Genomic DNA, 13,819 nt, shown 5'->3' on the forward strand with positions numbered 1-13,819 from the left:
TTCCTGGCAACTCCTCAACAACAAGCCTTGAGTGTTTAAAAAGTATAATCCATCACAGATAACATGAGGAGGACAACACATTCCATGTCTCCTTGGGCCTTGCAAGACAGGCAAACAGAGAATATGGAAGAATCACATGGATATTGACATAATTGAAGGAGAGTGACAAAATTTAAAATGCTCTTCTGCAAATAGCAACTATAAAACAAGATGCCTAACAGAATAAGCTACTCTCGCTATCGCCCTTTCTGTGTACTCACAGAGTATTCTCCCAGTTGACTGACTAACTCCTTTGGGTTACTTAACAAGGCCATATTTAAATCAGACCTGAGCTATCCTAGCCCTGCATCTGTGATCTGGCTTTCCTTTTTTTTTTTTTTTTTTTTTTTTTTTGGTGCTGGGGATGTCCTCACGCATGCCTAGCATGCATTCCACTACTGAGCCACACCCCCAGCCGCCACATGGCTTTTTCTTCTTTTATTCTTAAGTCTGACATAGCATGATTCACCTATAATTCTAATATTTTGAGTAAAGAAATATTTCTGCAGATATGGTTTCTAACTGATTTCTACTGATAGGAGAAAGATTCAAACCATAGTCACTTCTAAGAACAGTCAAAAGATTATAGACAGTGTTTCTTTAAAGGATCCACCTGGCTGTAATTTTAAACTTAATTTTTGACACTTTCCTTCCATACCATATTAAGAAACAAATCTTTAAACACTGCAATAACTTTGAAGAAGAAAAAACATCTACCTCAGACATTAGAAACAGTCAAACACTTACCAGCTCTAACTACATCACAAAAGAAGTGTACTTCAAAAGAAAAGAGGGCTGCTACAGAAGCCAAGTGTGGTGGTGCAGTCCTGTAACTTCAGCACTAGAGAGGCTAAGACAGGAGACTCACAAGTTCAAGGCCATCCTTTGGTATGTAACAAGACCTGACCTTGATCAAAGACAAGAAAGATAGAAAACATATATACAGAGATTTTACAAACAATCTACCTTCTAGGAAGCAAGTGAAATGGAGTCAATGACTTCAATGAAAGAACAGAAAAACAGTGTCAGAAACCAAAGGGATGGTCAGAAAATCCTCCTGGGACAAACAGAAACCAGACCATGAGATCTTGAAGCTATTCTTCCTGATCTAAGTGTTCTAAGTGTTCCAGTCTGAACTCAGAAAGATCCTGATTATTTGAACTGGTTGTCGATCAGGGTCCCCTTCATTTTTGCTTTCTTGGCTTCCAATTCAGCCTGGAAAGAAAAAAAAAAGTAAGCCCCGATACATCTCAATCACATGACATTCTTAACATTTCTTGTTTATTCCAACTGTTTAGTCTCCCTTACTGCTCAGTGTACAAGCCAAAAATGGTTTTAGATAGAATCCTTATTCATCAGCTTAAAACTCTGGCTCATAAAACATAGATTTAAAATCATATGTGTATGTGTGTGTCGATCATGAATCTAGAAAGGTCATGAAGGAGGAAAAAGAATAATGGAATACTGTGGTAAGAAAGCAGAAGAGGAAGGGGAGTAGAATCCCATAATCACAGAACTAGGGAGCTGGAGGGAGGAGGATTAAGAGTTCAAAGCCAGCTTTGGTGACATAGCAAGTTTGAAGTCAGCCTGGACTAATCCTGTCTTCAAAAGAAAGAGAGGAAGGAAGGAAGGAAGTAGGGAGGGAGGGGAGAAAAGGGAGGAAGAAAGGGAGAGAGGAAGAGAGAAAATGAACAAAAACAAGCAGAGGAGACAATGTGGAAGAAGGAAGAAGACCAACTAGAGTGGGCAAGGAGTCCAGGAAGGATAGTGGGGGAGGGAAAGGAGAACAAAGATAACGAGACATAATTATGAAAATGGCATAATGAAACCCATTACTTTATATGTTAGCCTAAAAAATTAAAAAGACACTCGTATAGTTTTTAATGAAGCACTAATGCAGCATGTCTGAGATTAATGAAATAAACAATTATTATCTAAAAAAATGTATTAAAAAACCCCAAAGAAATTGAAAATGGACAGAAGTGGGAGATAGATAAGAGAGTACAGGTAAGGGCAGTCAGAATGTATACTATACTATACATACATACATACCATACATACCATACATACATACATACATACGTGAAATTATTAAAGAACAAATTTAATTAATAATTTAATAAGCAAAACAAATGGAGGTCCCAACCTACACAGAGGCACTGTGCTCTAAGTTAATCCCATGGATAAGGCAAAACCAGCAGTGATTTAAAACCAGTGCTAGCAGCTCCAATTCAGCTATACTGAGTAGCACAACCAGACACTATCACACTGGAGAGCACTAAGAACCTGGCTCTTAACTCCTGACCTTAGAGCACAAGAAGCAGAGTAGAACATGACCCTAGTTAGGCCTATCAAATACAATTTCTAATTTAGGCTTTGGGCTCCAGTCACTACTATAGAGCAGGGTTTACAAACACATTCAGAGCCTGGGTGAGAACAGTGGAAGCCAACAGCTTCCTAAAGGCTCCCTCTGCCTCTGTAAATCAATCATTCAAAGCAAGAAATCCAAGTCAGGCAGGCCTGGGACCTTCCTCCCCATGCCACTTACCAACTCTTGCAGCCGCCTCTTGCTCATGCCTTTGCGCTCCAGCTGCTTCTCAATCACTTTGGCGTTCTGTGCATAGGAGTCAGCAACTTCCCTCTACAGGAAAACAGAACAGACCTTTAGACTGATGCACTTCTCAGGAACCACACAACAAAGACCTCAGTAGTTATTTATGCTACTCAAGTCTAAGATTATAACTCTTCATCTTCTCAATGACCCAGGAGAGTTCAGGTTTCTATGGGGATCATTTGATAAGGGCCCTCAGTAAAAACCACTTGACTGAAATACCAGAAAAGCAACTGCTGGTACTGCCAAGGACATACTCAAACCCGCAGAGCCAGGCTGGGAGGGACTGAAAACTACTCAGTTCAGTACCTCATTGATTTATTATTTCTTTTGAAGATAGAATCTTGCTATGAAGTACATGTAGATCCTGAATTTGAAATCCTCCTGCCTAAGCCTCTAGAGTACTGGAATTATAGGCCTGAATCCAATTCAGTAGCTTTAAAATTAAAAAGTAATGAGAGGATCCAAGCTACTTGTTCTCATTTTATAGCTGTCTCTCCCATTCAGGAGACAGGCACTAGCCCAATAGCATAGAACTGCTTACTAACAGGGCAGAGTGTGAAAGCTAGGTTGCCAACTCTTCTGCTCTGCAGAGGCTCTGACCCTGGAGTCCTCTCGCTCCCCTCTCCCACTCCAATTTCCCTGAAAGCAGAAGCACTTACAGCCTCTATCTCTTCTTCTTCTTCATCAATGGTAGATACTGTAACAGAGCTGAATTTGCCCATGTCTTTAGTCCTTTTGGTCATCATAACCTAGAATTAGTAGGAAGAGGCATCAAGCTAAGTTCACCCCAGAAGGTTCCGTGAGCCATGTATACAAGTGCATTTGTGTGCATGTCTGTCTACAGAAGGGGTGTGGGGACACCTGCCTCTTAGGGACAGGCTAAGTGTTAATGTTTTGAAGTCTTTGTTATTGAACTTTTGGGCTTTTTGTTTTTGTTTTTCTAAGACAGAGTTTCTCTGTGTCGCCCTGGCTGGCCTGGGACTCACTCTGTATTCCAGGCTGGTGTGGAAATCAAAGATCTGCCTGCCTCTGTCTCTGGAGTACTAGGATTAAAGGCACGAGCCGCCACCACCACCACCACCACCACCACCACCACCACCACCACCACCACCACCACCACCACCCCCATCATGCAAAAGGTAGCTGAAGAAACAGCCATGGGTGCTGGGAACCAAACCCATATATTTTTAGTTATGAGCCTAGCCTTTAACGGCTGAACCATCTCTCTGGCCCACTATTAAGGGCTTTAAAACGTATATTTAAAAATCAGTCTAATTCATTGAGGATTTAGTTGTTCCCACTCTTAAAGAACACTGAAAAAATAAAAGTTATATAAGTGTCTAAGGTTATGAAACTACTATATATAAAGCACATAATAAATGTCACAGTCCTATAACATCTAGTTGTACACAACAATGACATTTTCTTTATAAATACTTTATCAATGAATGCAAGTTTCTCAGGTATTATATATCGTATTTTAAAAATTGGGCATTGCTACAGCTCAGTGATGCTTGCCTAACATGCAAAAGTCCTGGATTTGGTCCCTATCACTAATTAAATTTGCGCTAATGTGTAGCTATCTTAAGCCGTCTGTGTCCTTTGATGATAATTACCTTCTTAGGAGGCTCTTGTTTCTGAGTATATATATTGGTTTTCCCAAAGCCTTGGCCAAATTTCACTACTGCTCCATCCACAATGAAGGTCACAGGAGCATTCTTCGGCTGGGACTGGTAGAAGAGCGGCAGTCCACACCTGCAAATGGCAGAGTGAATCTCTGGGAGGCCTCTAATTCCACATCCTCAACGCTTGCAAAAGCAGTCTCAGTTTCTGAGAATACTTTGGTTTGTGGCATAATATGTTCACTTTTCCCCAAAAGAACTCGATAAGAATTAATTAGGTTGCATGTTGAAATTTCTGATCAGATTCCTAGGTCTCGACCAGAATATTGGCAAATGTACGGATGAGTGAGGCCCAAGACTTTGCTATTTTCATCTGCATCACATGTATGTATTGACATCAAACAAAGTTTGGGAAGTGCTAGCTAATGCTGCTATTGGCTTTGTAGTCAAAACTGCTACTGTTCTTCCCAGGCACTTTAACGCTGGTTTGGGCATTCTGTCCCCTTTGCTATTTCATTTTGCAGCATCAAGAGAAATGGACAAGTGTCACTGCAGTGTTTGGCAAATCAAATCTTGTACAATTGCCACTTTCTCTGGCTGACCATTATGTTTTTTGAGCTAAAAAGTAGACCTATAAGATAAGAGAAAAACTAGCTTCATCCATCCAGTATGGCTAGCTGCTCAAATGCCTTCCTGTCTTCAACTTATTTTCCTCTGCTTCACTCAGTGCTCCTACTTTGGAGTCTTCTGAGAGCCAACACAAAACTGTCCTTCCACTAGGATTAAACTCAACTGCCAGGCATAGTGGCTGCCTTTTAATACTAGCACCCAGGAGGCACGGGTAAGTGGATTTCTGTGAGTTCAAGGCCAGCCTGGTCCACACAGTAAGTTCTAAGACAGCCAGAACTACCCTGACTCAAAACGACAAAAAAATAATTGAAATCATTGATAGTCTTCCTATTAATAGCCTAAAGCTGGAAATTTTGTTTTAAAAAACATCCTTTAAGATTTTTAGCTGTTAAAAAAAAAAAAGATTCTTAGCTTTACGTCTACATAATACATTGTACACATGAACCTGGAACTAACTAAATTATATTGTCACATTTTCTGTTATGACCCAGCCAATTCTACTACAATATGTGTGTGTATACATACATACATACATACATACATACATATCTATGTCCCACAATAAGACCTATCTAGAATACTCAAAGCAATATTACTGGTAATAGCTAAAACTAGAAGCAACTCAAATTCACTGTGACTGGGCAAACAAGCTGATACCATGGAATACTCAAAATTAAAGAACACTGTGAATAAGTAAATGAACTGATAGGATGGGATATGTAGCAATGAAGAGAAACAAATGATCTCACAGCAATTTGGATCAATCCCTAAAACATCAAACAGAAAAACTAGGTTATAGAGGCCGGTGAGAGCCCCCCACCCCACCCGACCAGGGGCCTGCGAGTTCCTCCTGCTTGGGCCAGCATGGGGCTGGACCTGCCATCACCCCACAAGGGGGGACGAGAGTAGTTAAAGGAGCCTATTGCCAAGCTTGACAAACTGAGTTTGATCCCCAACACCCACATGGAAAAAGGTGAGAACCTTCTGAAAGTCGTCTTTAGATCCCCACATGTATGGAAGGAAGGAAGGAAGGAAGGAAGGAAGGAAGGAAGGAAGGAAGGAAGGAAGGGAGGGAGGGAGGGAGGGAAGAAGGAAGGGAGGGAGGGAGGGAGGGAGGGAAGAAGGAAGGGAGGGAGGGAGGGAGGGAGGGAGGGAGGGAGAGAGGGAGGGAGGGACAGAAGGAAGGGAGGAAGGGAGGGACAGAAGAAGGAAGGGAGGGAGGGAGGGAGAGAGGGAGGGAGAAAGGGCATGCAAAAAGGGAGGTGGGCAGGCAAGCAGGGAATGGGAGAAGAGGAGAGGGAAACAGAGAAAGACAGAGCAGGTATAAAAGACATGCCTTTGTATGTAGTAGGAAACTTATAGATTTTCCCCTAAAATGTTAGGAAAGGCAAGAGCACAGGGACATAAAGCAGTGACTACCAGGGAAGGATGAACAACAGAGGAGACTGGCTGCAAAGAACATGTGGACTGCTGCAAATGTCTTCTATCATGATGGTGGTAGCGTTATTTAACTGTAGTTTTCTGTCAAAACCCATCAAATTGAATATTTGAATGGGTAAATTTTATTGCAGACATATTTAATCTTACTCTCTCAAATTGTACTATGTTAAAAACTAAGTCTTTTGCTTTTAATCCCAGAGTAAGTTCCACGACTGCCAGGGCTATATGAAGAAACCCTGTCTGCAAACAAAAGAAACAAACATCCTCAAGTTTTTGCGTGGTGTGGTGGCTCCTGCCTATAGTTGGGAGGCTCGGGCAAATGATCAAAAGTGCAAGGCCAGGCTGAGCTGCTATAAAGACCCGGCCCCAAAAGAAAAAAAAAAGGCCCTTATTTTCCTCACTTTTATAATCAGCTGGTCAGGGATGGAATTTAACTAGCGTCTTTGGGAAACATTAGCATTTGGGATGCAGGCCTTTGAGATTACAGAGAGACTTATTTTCCTAACACATCATGCTTTTATTTACCTATGACCAGAAAACCCCACACTAATGTTACTTACTTTGCACATTTCTTCCTGTATTGACGTTCAATGCCCTCAGGCCTGGACAGAATATGGAAGTTAAAAGGAAAAGTTAAGAGCATATCTCATAACTGATTCACCTCCTAGCTCATTTCTTCTGTTTATTCATCACTTACCATAACTCATGCTAAAAGTCCAGAAGCTCTTCATTGTGTAGATAGGTCTACCAGCGAGTTAAACATGTGTTAAATATATAACTGTAGCATGCATTCCTTCTTTCACAAACATGTACTGAGCAACTAATAGGGGTCAGGTACCATGCTAACTAAGCAGACAAAGGGTAGCAATATAGACAGTCACAAGAGTGATTGGACTTATAATATCAACAATATTAACGACAAGTATAGTAAGCCTTATACACCCATGGTTTCTGAATCCATAGATTCTACTGACTATGGATAGAAAAACATTAGACAAAGGCTGTGTCAGAGGCTGGAGAGAAGACTCAATGAATAAGAACAAGGACCAAAGGTAAACTCCCCAGCAGCCACAAAAAAAGCCAGGCACAGCTATATATGCCTGTAACCCTAGGGTTGTGGATAGGCTGATCCCGAGAGATCCGTGGCCAGCCAGCCTAGTTGAAATGGCAAAGATCTAGCTCAGTGAGATATAATTGTCTCAGGGTGACGGAGGAGGACACCCCAACATTTGGCTCTAGACTCTTCATGTGCACATACATCCATGCATCTAAGTACATGCAACACAGACACCCACACACCCCACAAAGTTGTATTAGTGCTGAAAATACACATTTTCAGTAAGATAGCAAGATACATCTCAGAAACTAAGAAAAGAAAACGAAACCTCCCAACTTGCATTTCTTTTTTTAAACTGAAGCTATACATCTTAGCCCCAGTATGACAGCCATTTGGTGTGTGTCTGTGTGTGTGTGTATATATATATATATATATATATATATATATAGTTTTTGGTGAACTATTAGCTCATATCGTTTCAATCACGTTTCAATCCTTTACATTAAGACTTCCATTATTAATGAGATTTGCACTATTAATGGGTTTCACAAGTATTTCTTTCTTAAGTTTGTGATCTGTCTTTGATTTATGTTTTGTTTTGAGCATGTGGAAATTTCAGATTTTTTTTCTATAGTCAATACAGAGTCAACCTCTCTCTCTTGCCCTCGCTTTCTGCCATGTATGTTGTAACATAGCTGGACTTCCTCAATCTGAATTCCTATCTGAAATAAAAAATTTCAACCTCGTATTCTAAAATCTGCTCCCATTAGTTTCTTCCTCCAAATCACTATCTAAAAAGGCAGGAGTGGCTTCATTTCTACAGAACAAAATCCAAACTCCTTACCATGGCTTACCAGGCACCACTTAAGAACATAACAAGGTTCTATAGCATCTTCTACATTGTAACCCTCTTTCATACACACTGGCCAAATCAGTCTTCCTTCTGTTTCAGTTCTTTGAAAAGAACATGTGCTTTCCAAGAGGTGACCATTCCAACACATTCCTCCCTCCACCTAGAAGGTTATGCTCATCACGTTGCTCTAGCTGTTCTCTCCATCTACTTTGATGGCCCTTCATAAGTACCTTAGTCAGAGGCCTTTCCCTGACCACGTTCACTAAGAGGTTCTCGTGTGACTCTCCCTTCCAACCCTTTGTTTCATTCATATGGCTTCTAATAATCATAAGTACCTGGTTTTTCTATTAAATTGCCATCATCCATTTCCTGAGATGAGACAGAGTCTGTCTTACCACTTGCCAAAGCTGAGCAAAGCACTACATATAGGGCTGGAGAGAGGGTTCAGCAGTTAAGAGCACTGGCTCCTCTTCTAAAGGGTCTAGGTTTAATTCCCAGAACCCACATGGTAGTTAACAACTACCTGTAACTCCAGTTCCAGAGGTCCAATGCCCTCTTGTTTCTGCAGGTACATGGTACACACATGGTAAACAAATATACATGCAGACAAAATACCATAGATATAAACTTAAAGGTGTTCGACATACAGAAGATGTACAATAAACACTAAATGAATTTGAAAGAATTTACCTTAATAAGAAAACTAAACTTATAATCAAGGAAGCTTTTTCTGAGAGAAGATCTTATTGAAGTCAGTCCTATAGGATGATCTGTAGTTTGCCTACGTAGCCCAGACAGACCTTAAACTCAAGCAATCCTCCAGCTTCAGAATCCATATACTAGGATGACAGTCTTAAGCCATCACATCTGGCTGATGATATCAAGTTCGTAAATGGAGGAATTTGTAATGGCAGTAGAGGTGGTGCTCATATCTTTCTGAGGGAGTCACAGAAACTTCAGGTGATGCTCCTGCCAGGGTCCTGATAGAAAATGGGACTTCATCCAAAGGGAATATTCCATATATGCATACTGTATTCATGGAATTATTATGTACAGAGAATTAGTCTAATGTAATTAGGTCTTAAAACTCTAGGATTTTCTACCAATAGTATAGACATAAAAACCCTGTCAGGTTATTCTATGAACAATTATATACCAACAAACTAGATAACATAGAAGTTATAGAATGAAAAAAAATGACCTAGCTGGGTGTGGTGGCACTTGCCTCTAAGGCCAGCCTAGGCTGCGAAGTGAAATCCTGTCTCAAAGAACAAAAATGAAAACAGAAGAAAAAAATAACACAAACTGCCCAAGCTCACTCAAGAAGTAGATGGGAAAGATGGGCCATGGGCTGTGTGCTCAGAAGTAATAGGTAATAAAGAGAAACAGTAAGAACAGACTAGAACCCGGCTTTGGCTAACAGAAGAGCATAGTATGTCCTTGGAAGAGCTGCTCATGACTAGAGCATGAACTAGGGGAGTATAATTGCTTGTTGGTAAGTGTTATGAACTCTGAACCCTAACAGTAACTTGGCCACAAGTTCCTGGCCTAGGCCCTGCCATTAAATAAGGCACTACTTGCCACTAAGTAAGGCTAGGTCTAAGGCTAATTTACCCTAAAGTTAAGGCTGATTGGATTTTAGCGTTTCTACTTTAGTCTAGGGTCACCCAGTAGTTTTCTTGACTAGCCTTATGATACAGGAGACTGAAGCCTAGTTGTATGAAATTATTTTTCTGTACTAACAGAATAATACATATTAATATATAATATTGTATTAGTCAGTGTTCTCTAGAGTTACAGAACTTATAGGATGTCTCTCTATATTGAGGGAATTTATTGTGATGACTTAGTCTGTAGTCCAACAATGGGCAGCTATGAATGGTAAGTCCAAGAATTTAGTAGTTGCTCAGTCCCATGAGGCTAGTTGTTTCAGGTGGTCTCCTGTATAAGTAGGTTCTAACAAATGCGCTGGCAAGTAAGTGCAGACCATCGAAGAAGGGGTGAATCCTCCTTCCTCCAGTGTCCTTATATAGGTCTCTAGCAGAAGTTGTGGCCCAGATTAGAGGTTTGTACCACCATGCCTAGATCTGGGACTTGCTTTGTCCCAGGCTGACCTTGAACTCAGAGATCTCCTTGCCTCAGTCTCCAGTGATTAAAGGCCTGTACTATCTTGCCCTGGCCTAAGCTTTTCATAGCCACTATGCTTCAAGATCTCCACATCAAAATCCAGGTCAGAAGTCTGTGTCTTCCAGCCTTGAGATCTGGATCACAGGTGAGCCCTCCAATTCTGGATTGTAGTTCATTCCAGATACAGTCAAGTTGACAAAAAGAAATAGCTGTTACAAATACTATTAAAATACAGAACTTTCTATGTGCTTATTACAGTGATCCTAAAGACAGTTGATAATTTTCAAAACCAGTAATCTAAATAATGGGGGGGAAGGGGGGAATAAAACCTATGACAAAATGACACGTCTAATTAGAGCACTTGGGAGGTATAAGCAGGAGGATCAGGACACTTTCCACAAGTATTCCAGTCAAGGCTCTGTGCTACAGGAGAGACTGTCAAAGCAAAACTAAACAAGACAACAAAAAGTTAAAATAAGAGGACAAGGGCTGGAGAGATGGCTCAGGGGTTAAGAGCACTGGCTGCTCTTCCAGAGGTCCTGAGTTCAATTCCCAGCAACCACCTGGTGGCTCACAACCATCTGTAACTCCAGGTCCAAGGGATTCCTGTTCTGGCCTCTATGGACACAAGGCACACAAATGATGTACAAACATACATGCAGGCAAAAATTCATATACAGAAAATCAACTTTCTAAAAATGAAAAGGCACAGAAAAAAGCCACGTGATGGTACATGCAGTTAACGGCGGATGCATGGACAAACCAAGGAATGCTAAGGATAGCTGGGGTTAAAACTCAAAACCGCTAAGGATAGCTAGGGAGAAGTTTCAGAAAAGAGAGAGATGGCTCAGAGAGCAAAGCATCTGACACCAATCTTGATGACCCAAGTTCTATCCCTGGGAATAAAACTACTTAAAGCTGCCCTTTGACCTCCACAGGCAGGCTACGGCAGCCCCGTGAATGTCCTACCCCTCCCCCCACAAATTATACATAAAAATTAAAAAAAAAAAACAAACACCAGGCCGAATGACACATGGTTTTAATCCCAGAACTTAAGGAAGTAAAGGCAGGCTCTATGAGCTCTAGGATAGCCTGGTCTACATAGTAAGACCTCCCCCATTCCACTACCCCCGCCACAGAGATGATAGGTAGTAGGAAGGAGTAAGACAGCAAGAGCATAGCTCAACTGACTTCAAGTCCGAGCCTGTTCATTTGTGTCACTTAAAGCTGCTACCCAGGTTGTGGTATTTTACTATAGCAGCTTTACTATGTCAATATACCAGTGTATTAAAGTGTCTAAGACAGTGCTCAAAGTATTTGCTAAATAAATGAGTGAACTTTATTCCTTAGAATGTACCTCCTGTAGTATTGGGCACCCGTGGGTGACCACTCTTATCTTTCATATACATCTTGGGATTCTTTTTCTTTTAAAAACCTGTATGTGTGTGGTTTACCTGCATGTGTTGTCTATAGAAGATGGCATCAGATCCCCTGGACCTGGAATTAAGAGATGGTTGTGAACCACCATGTGGTTGCTGGGAATTAAACCCAGGTCCTCTGGAAGAGCAGCCAGTACTGTTAGCTGCAGAGCCATCTCTCCAGCCCTCTTTCCTTTCTTATTCTCTGCATTATTAGGTTCTCCTGGTTCTATTCAATTTTTTTTGTCTACTTTGTAAATCTTTACTCCTTTCTTTCTCTCCCATCTGTTGTATCTTGTGTATATGTAAAGGGTCTCATATAAGCCTAGGATATATAGACCTGAGGATGACCTTGAATTTTTTTTCATCCTCCTGCTCTCATTTCCCTAGAGCTGGGATTGCTAGGGTACCAGCTATATGCAGTATCAGGATTGCAGATACTCTACCAACCGAGTTTTAGCCTTATCCTTTGCTCTACACTCATCTTATGTAACCTTAAATTACCCATATACACCAAGGAATCCTCAAATTAGAAGCAAATATATCTAACTATGTCACTCCCTCCTTACAAAATGGAAATATGAAGCTGGGGAGATGGCTCGGTAACTAAGAGTACATTGTTCTTGCAGAAGACCCAACTTTGTTTCCCAGGGCCCTTTGTTAGGTGGTTGACAAGCATCACCAGGAACTTCAGCTCCAAGGGAATCAAACATCTCTTCACCTCTACAGGCACCTGCACTCACAGGAATATATCAAAACACATACCAACACACACACACACACACACACACACACACACACACATACAAACTAAGGCTGAGGAGGAGATCGATCACAGTCTGTAAGGCACTTGCCTTGCAAGCAGGAAGACTTGAAATCAATCACCTGGAATCTAGCTTAATAAGCTTAATGTTGGGCTTGGTGGTGTCCTTGTAACACCAGCACAGAGTCAGGCAGCCAACATGGAGTAAGCCACAAGTTCTAGGCCAGTAAGAGAGATACTTCTTCTTCTTCTTCTTCTTTTTTTTTTTTTTTTTTTTTTTTTTTTTGTCTTTTGAAGAAGGGCTTTTCTGTGTATCCCTGGCTATTCTAGATTTCACTCTGTAGACCAGGCTGATCTCAAATTCAGAGATCCACTGGCTTCTGCCTCCTGAGTGCTGGGATTAAAGGTGTATGCCACTCAAGGACTGACACCCAAGATTGTCCTCCAACCTCCAAAGCACTCTCACACGCGCGTACACACACACACAGAGAGAGAGAGAGAGAGAGAGAGAGAGAGAGAGAGAGAGAAATAGCCTTTCACTGCCTTCAGACAAAGCATTTCACTCTCCTCACCACAGTACTTATGAAGCCTTTTCTTTAAAACAGTAAGCCATGCTCTAGCCACAAAACTATTGAAATTTCCCATGGACATTATATTTGATGCTCTTAATTCCTTCTACCTGGACTGTTCCACATCCTCTTTCAAGAACCAGTGAAGTCTTAGCTCAAGCCAAGTTCAAATATGACTGTCGTTTAGAGCCTTTCCTGACCACAACACATGTAAAATAAATAACTTTCTCCCACCTGTTTTTCCATAGCCTTTGCTCACAGCACTGGCATTTCATTCTATCATAATAAAAAGCCTGTTTCCTCACTGATTTCTTTAATAAAGACTGTGCTTTATTCACAGATTTGGTACCTAGCTCAGTACCTGGCACAAGATATTCATAAGGCTGGGGATGTAACTCTGTAGGAGAGTTTTCACCAAGCAAGCCTAAGGCCCTTGGTTCCATCCCCAGCCCTGCAAATAATACTGGTAACAACAACGAAGTTACAGGTTGTATTAACTCATTCAAACCTGTAACTGCAGCATCAAATGCCAGGGGAGGCAAATTTCAGTACCATTTCAACAAAGTACAATAAAGAACTTGGTGAATGAAAATAAGTTAAGATATTAGCACAAAAGTATCAGGCCTAACTGTATGAGCTGCTTAAAACTAGCATAGGATAATTGACATTTATCAGAAACAGACCTCC

At 41.1% G+C, this 13,819-nt stretch overlaps 1 protein-coding gene across 2 annotated transcripts in view; it reads right to left on the reverse strand.

Annotated features, from left to right (window-relative positions):
* Steep1 (STING1 ER exit protein 1) overlaps positions 1-13,819 on the reverse strand; it is a 31,605-nt gene that overhangs the window by 17,140 nt on the left and 646 nt on the right. Inside the window, exons 3-7 of one of the 2 annotated variants that reach the window (XM_034485657.2) lie at positions 6,906-6,947; positions 4,270-4,408; positions 3,313-3,402; positions 2,588-2,680; positions 362-1,254 (exon numbers count right to left, since the gene is read on the reverse strand). In XM_034485657.2, the coding sequence (XP_034341548.1) occupies positions 1,192-1,254; positions 2,588-2,680; positions 3,313-3,402; positions 4,270-4,408; positions 6,906-6,947 (427 nt within the window). In that variant the 3' untranslated portion in view covers positions 362-1,191. Of the gene's footprint in view, positions 1-361; positions 1,255-2,587; positions 2,681-3,312; positions 3,403-4,269; positions 4,409-6,905; positions 6,948-13,819 lie in introns of those variants that run through there. The other variant, XM_076918805.1, reaches the window with a different exon arrangement.

This window comes from Arvicanthis niloticus, chromosome X, assembly GCF_011762505.2.
Source record: "Arvicanthis niloticus isolate mArvNil1 chromosome X, mArvNil1.pat.X, whole genome shotgun sequence".
Lineage (NCBI taxonomy): Eukaryota > Metazoa > Chordata > Mammalia > Rodentia > Muridae > Arvicanthis > Arvicanthis niloticus.